Raw genomic sequence first — 5,728 nt, 5'->3', positions numbered from 1 at the left:
CTGCGTTCCATTTCTGTTTGTTGACTGACAGCATCAACCACCCCTCTAACACTGTGCACATCAGCCGGTGCTTGTCACCGCATAAAAGAAGTTCAGCGAGAGAGGAGGAGGGTTGCTGAAAAGAACTTATATTAGACTTTATTATCTGGTCCTGAAACATGGGCTCCACAGGCGCTCCCACAGTGCAGAAGAGCCATTTTCATCTCAATCTGAGGGGCTATGAGTGCGGTGTGCCACAGGAGCCATACTTGCTTTATCAAAACTCCAGCTGCAACCAACATGACGGGGTTTGTATGAGAAGGGGGAGATCAATTTCCTCTAATGATCTGACAATTTCTAGCTGATGTCTCAATTTATGCTCATTCAGATCTGCAGCCGTGAGCCATTATGTTTAGAGTGAGACTTAGAGAGCGAACAATCACACATTTGCAACATCCTCATGCACATACATACCAGTATGGCACACATACAGCACACACACACACACTTCAAAACCACAGGAAAATACTTTATTCATTATTATTTATAGAGTTTATATTCAGAACTCAGGTTTCTTCCAGCCCACTGAGTGCTTCAATGAACCGGTCTGACCTTTAGTAAAGATGTCTAATATGGAATAAAAGTGAAACAAGTTTTGTATCAAACTACACATGTAACCTTTGTCATTACAATCTTCAGTTTGTATGATACAAGCGTTATGCATCATTTGACCTTGTGTTTGGTGAGGAGGTCACAACTGGCTGTTACACCTTTCACTGTGATTGAGATCTGTGGTGGCAGGGGATGGGGGAATTGTGGATCTCTTTTTTTTTTACGCAATGAAGTCAGTTTTGGTTTAGCCAGAGCTAATGTCCAAGCTTAAAGGACAACTACGTCTTATAACACAACATTAATGGAGTTTGGGAAAAAAAAACTGATATTACCAGTTCCGCACAGTAAAATCCTAATCAGAATGTAAAGTTATGCAAAATAAGTTCAAATAGATCACGGGATCGTAATAAATCTTTCATTGTAATCTGATCACCCCGGAGACAAATGGAGAATGAATATGTTAATGTGACACTTTGTATCCAGAAAAATCATGACGACTTTCCGGCTAATTGTTTAACTTTCCCAGGCTCCACAGGCAAAACCTCCAAAATCCTCTTTATTTATGAGTGCTCATCGTATTGAAGAGTCTCATGCATGCAAACAGAAGATACTTTTACTTTCTTTGTTGATATTCTACCTAAACCAAAGGAACAAACTCATCTTCTCAATGTTGGAGTTCAGGGACGTAGACACCTTTTATACGGTTTACATATTGTGTATAAATAATGAAAACATTAACAAATATTAACCTAAACATATTTCTTTAGGTTAACCCTATACATAAAAGTGAAACTTGGTCAAATGTGATCAATAAAAAGCCAGAGAACACACAATCTAACTCAAATAACTATTTAGCCAATCGCCATCACTGGTTTTAATGTCAGAATTTTCACCCCCAAAAAAATCCCAGGTACTTTAGTGTATGTTGTCACACCAAACCACTCTTCAGTTTTCTCTCTGGTCCACAGGCTGATAATCCCACTGTCAGATGTCAGGTTGATGCAGTGCACTGACATTCCCTGTGATAGAATCATTAGATCACCTAGACCTGCAGGGCGCAGGGGCTCTTGGCAGAGCCCCATGACAAGGTACCAGACAGGGAGAGGGGGGAGGTGGGCAGGTGTCAGGTACAGAGGGCAGTGCCAACAACAAGCTATCACAGAGGGGGACGTGGCTGAGGGGGGGAAAATACTCCAGGCAGATTGAACCACAGATACCAGATCATAGCCTTTGTTAACATTGTTTCTTTTGTAAATGTGTATGCAAAGCGACATACAACCATTGCATAGACTTTAGTATATACAGCAGACTATCAAGAGCATAAGTGCACAGTCCTAAAGGTTCATGGTTATTGCAAGGCAGAGCATTCTACCCACTCTTGTTATGTAAAATAACCAAATAAAGACAGATGTGATTAAAAGAGAGGGGCGGAATTCAGAAAAAACCCAAATTAAACCTTTAGGTACATTGATGATGGTTTGATACATTGCCACTGTGTAAATAGCATGAATACATTCTTTGAGATGGCTCACAACCATATTAGCTTTGGGCCTCTGTAGAGAGACATATGTCATCACAGATCTGCATCATCCATTTGTTTTCTGCTCTTTTTCCTCCTCTTAGCCATTGCCCAGCGACAAAAACATGTGCAGAGTTTTACCTGGAGACATGTCACACAACTGTCATCAGCAAACTGCTTGAGCTAAAAATATAACACTGCTTAGAGGCAACAATATATGCTATTTTGATGTGCAAGGAACATTAATAAGATATATGGCGGCTTTACAAGGCTAAATCGCATTGAACAACATAGGCCACTGTGCATTCATTGCTCCTCAATTTCAGTCTGTCAGTTAGGGAACATGTGGAACAATTACAAATGATCTTTTTTTTTAAAGCTAATGATGTACATAATAGGACATGATTTGACCAATTTAAACCTATAGACCGGTTACTTGAAGGCTTTGTTGAGGGGGTCAATACACACTAACCCATATTGCAGACAGAGGAGAAAGTGAGACATCCAGATGTAACTTCACAGTAGTTAATCGACAAAGTGTAGGACAGGTTGGTCAGCCATTTGCCGCCTATAATCCGGGCTCTCAAGACAGCCACACAAGGACCGGAGTTCAAACATCCAGAAGGCTACACTCACAGACTGACAGTCAAGCAAGGACAGGAGTTCAGACACACATCTGGAAGGCTACACTCACAGACTGACAGTCAAGCAAGCACACCTCACGGCAGGAAACACAGGAGCCTCTTATCCTCACGAGCTGCAGGCTTTCTTCAGTCAGGACAGCAGTGACAGGCATCCCTCCTCAGCACTCTGCACACACACAACTACGTCTTTCATTTGATTTATTGTGAAATGTAATTAAATAAATCCCTGGTAAGGTGCCTATAAAATCAGCTTGTAGAACAGGGTCAGTGAAGCACAAACGTCCCAAGATTAATTTGTGAAAGTTTATTTGTTCAGCATAATGGATACATTTCTCTTCACCTTCTATGCTAATTGGAATCTTATGAATACAAAGACAAATATTTTATTATGTGTATTTGTTGCGAGGATGTCTGCTGCACACACTAACTTTTATCTGCACCCATTGGCATCTGTGCCGAGGGTATGCTGATTGCCTTTTAAACAAAGCAGAAACAGGTGTGCATTTAAATCATAAAACTTTCAAAGATGTCATCATTGCCTTTACACAACTTGCTGTATCGTCACTTTCACACCAGTTTGTGTACACACGTTTGTCTACCTTCAAAGACTGAACAGTGGTGCTGTGGCAACCAATACAATAAATTGTTTGAAACATTTTCAATTTTCTAGCATTCCCCAGCAAACACAAACATCAAACCTTTAGTCTTGCAGCCAAATCTTCATTTTTTGAGATTCTGTACATTGCCTGCCCTACCTAAGAAAAAGCAACAGTCCACACTGACAAAGAAAAGTGGAGTGATTCTGAATGTACAACCAATTTTATTTAGGTACAGTGCAGAAGATATAGATTTAGCTGATGGTAGAAGTACTTATTACACTGTACAAGGATTATTTATGTATAACTTACAATTACTTTCACCCACTTTGCAGGGAAGTTCTCACACATCTGTTCATATAAAGCAGGATTGAGCCTCCATAAAACATTGCAGCTCTAAGACCATTTCAAATTAAATGACAAATGGACACAATTCCACAAATGATCATAGAGCTCCAAGTCTGGGGAAACCAGCCCTGTGTATTTTTAAAAGAAGTAGTCTGTCACATCTATCCTACCATCACCGTTTCATCATCAAGGAACTCGTAATACGGAACCTCCAGGTTGAGAGGTGCGGGGCCTTTCCTGATACGGCCAGAGGCGTCATAATGGGAGCCATGGCAGGGGCAGTAGTACCCCCCGTAGTCCCCCGAGTTGGCAATGGGGACGCACCCCAGGTGGGTACACACGCCGATGACAATGACCCATTCGGGTTTTGTCACGCGTTCCGTATCGTGTTGGGGGTCACGCAGCTCACTCATGTCAACCGCGGCTTCCGCAGCAATCTCCTTCTCTGTTCGATGACGGACGAACAGAGGCTTGCCTCTCCACTTGAAGGTCACGTTCTTGCCCTCTGGGATGTCTCCCAGCTTGACCTCGATCTTGGACAGAGCCAGGACGTCAGCAGAAGCGCTCATGGAGGAGACAAATTGGGTGACTACAGTCTTGGCTGCGTAGACCGTAACTATGGAGAAGGCCCCGGTGACCATGTAGGAGAAGGTTCTCCTGGACTCACTGCTGTCCTGGGAAGACATCTTGGGGTCCTGAACATCAGGCCGTCTGTAGTCGGAGAAATCTGGTATTTTGATGTCTGTGTGGGCATACCGAATTCCAGCTGGGGCTGAGGACACAAGACAAAAAGATGGACACAGTAAGAAGCCTTAAACCTAATTTGTGTGTATATATATATATATATATTTTTACTTAACATATCGCAAGCAATGAGCTACAACGACATGAAACAAAAGTAGGACTAGAGCTCCATATGGGTGGCTAGTTGTGAACTTAACCGGTTAGCCAGCTAGCTAACAAGAAGCAGTGTACAGGCGGAGTGCCTAACCAAACCAAATAACCTTTCTAAGATTAATTCGAGGCATAGCCCAATCAACTTTGTCCATGGATATAATTACTACTAACATTCTCAAAAAGTGCTGCATAAGCTAGCATGATCAAATCAGAGAACACAAGTCACGCAATGACCTCTCTAGGCCCTTAGCTACAGCCTTGGCCAGCAAATCATTTAGCTGACTAGCTTAGTTAGCCGCACTCATGGTGAAGACAAACAAATGTTACCATAACCTTCTCAATAGATTATGATTATGTGAGGCAAGAGCGCTAGCACGTCCAAATACAACATTACAGTGATACCCTAATAAGGTAAAATGTGAAATATTTAACTAAGTTATGAGAAGATAGCTAGTTTGCTACTGCTAAAGCTAAATCCCAGACTTACCATTGATGCTAACAGAGACTGCGGGCCCAGTTTTCGGGCTCTGTCCGTTTAAAGATTCGCGGCATAGGAATGGTTTCTTCACATCTACCAGCACTTTCTCTCCATTAACGACGACTCCGGTTATTAAGGGTTTGAGAAGCCCCGCAACAGCATAATTCGTTGCCTGCAAGTATGGGGAAAATGCCCCCGATCGAGCAGCAATGGACATCATCGTTGTATCTTGTTAGTCTGTGCTCTTCGCTGCTAGCTAGTTAGGCTACGACCTTGCTGGGTTGTGAGGAAGAGAGGACGTCATGACGTCACATCATCACGTAAATAACTGCGACATCCCAAACGGACTCAGCCTAGAACGGATCTAGGATCCGTCTATTCTCGGTGGGAGATCTCCGATACACTGCAAGAAGGGACACACTTTTCCCCCCATGAACTCTGGCATACTTTTAAAATGCACGTATTCATCGCTTGCAATTATGACATTATTTATTTCAAAATAGATTTTTTAGGGGCAGAAGTAATTGGCAGTAGCTACATTCCCAAAATATTATTAATGTAAAATAATTCTCATATTACCATTTAGTCCTAAATCCATTTAATCAATCCACCCTGATAACTGGTAGCAAATAATTGTATACCATCAGTATATTAT

The 5,728-nt window shown here is 42.0% G+C and overlaps 1 protein-coding gene across 2 annotated transcripts; it reads right to left on the bottom strand.

Moving 5' to 3' along the window:
* Positions 1-3,043: 3,043 nt before the first annotated feature.
* Positions 3,044-5,398, bottom strand: LOC124482241 (cytochrome b-c1 complex subunit Rieske, mitochondrial). Of its 2 annotated transcripts, XR_006957722.1 has the most exons (3): positions 5,083-5,371; positions 3,418-4,470; positions 3,044-3,134 (listed from the first exon to the last, which is right to left on the bottom strand). XR_006957722.1 is itself a non-coding variant. In XM_047042716.1 (2 exons), the coding sequence occupies exons 1-2, from the start codon at positions 5,291-5,293 to the stop codon at positions 3,860-3,862; spliced, it is 822 nt and encodes a 273-aa protein (XP_046898672.1). In that variant the 5' UTR covers positions 5,294-5,398; the 3' UTR covers positions 3,044-3,859. The 2 variants fall into 2 exon arrangements, 1 of the variants encoding a protein (XP_046898672.1); XM_047042716.1 differs by having other exon boundaries at positions 3,044-4,470; positions 5,083-5,398.
* Between the last annotated feature and the right edge of the window lie 330 nt (positions 5,399-5,728).

This window comes from Hypomesus transpacificus, chromosome 19, assembly GCF_021917145.1.
Source record: "Hypomesus transpacificus isolate Combined female chromosome 19, fHypTra1, whole genome shotgun sequence".
NCBI lineage: Eukaryota > Metazoa > Chordata > Actinopteri > Osmeriformes > Osmeridae > Hypomesus > Hypomesus transpacificus.
Note: the sequence above shows the minus strand (reverse complement) of the source record. Positions and strands in the feature narration are given on the sequence as shown.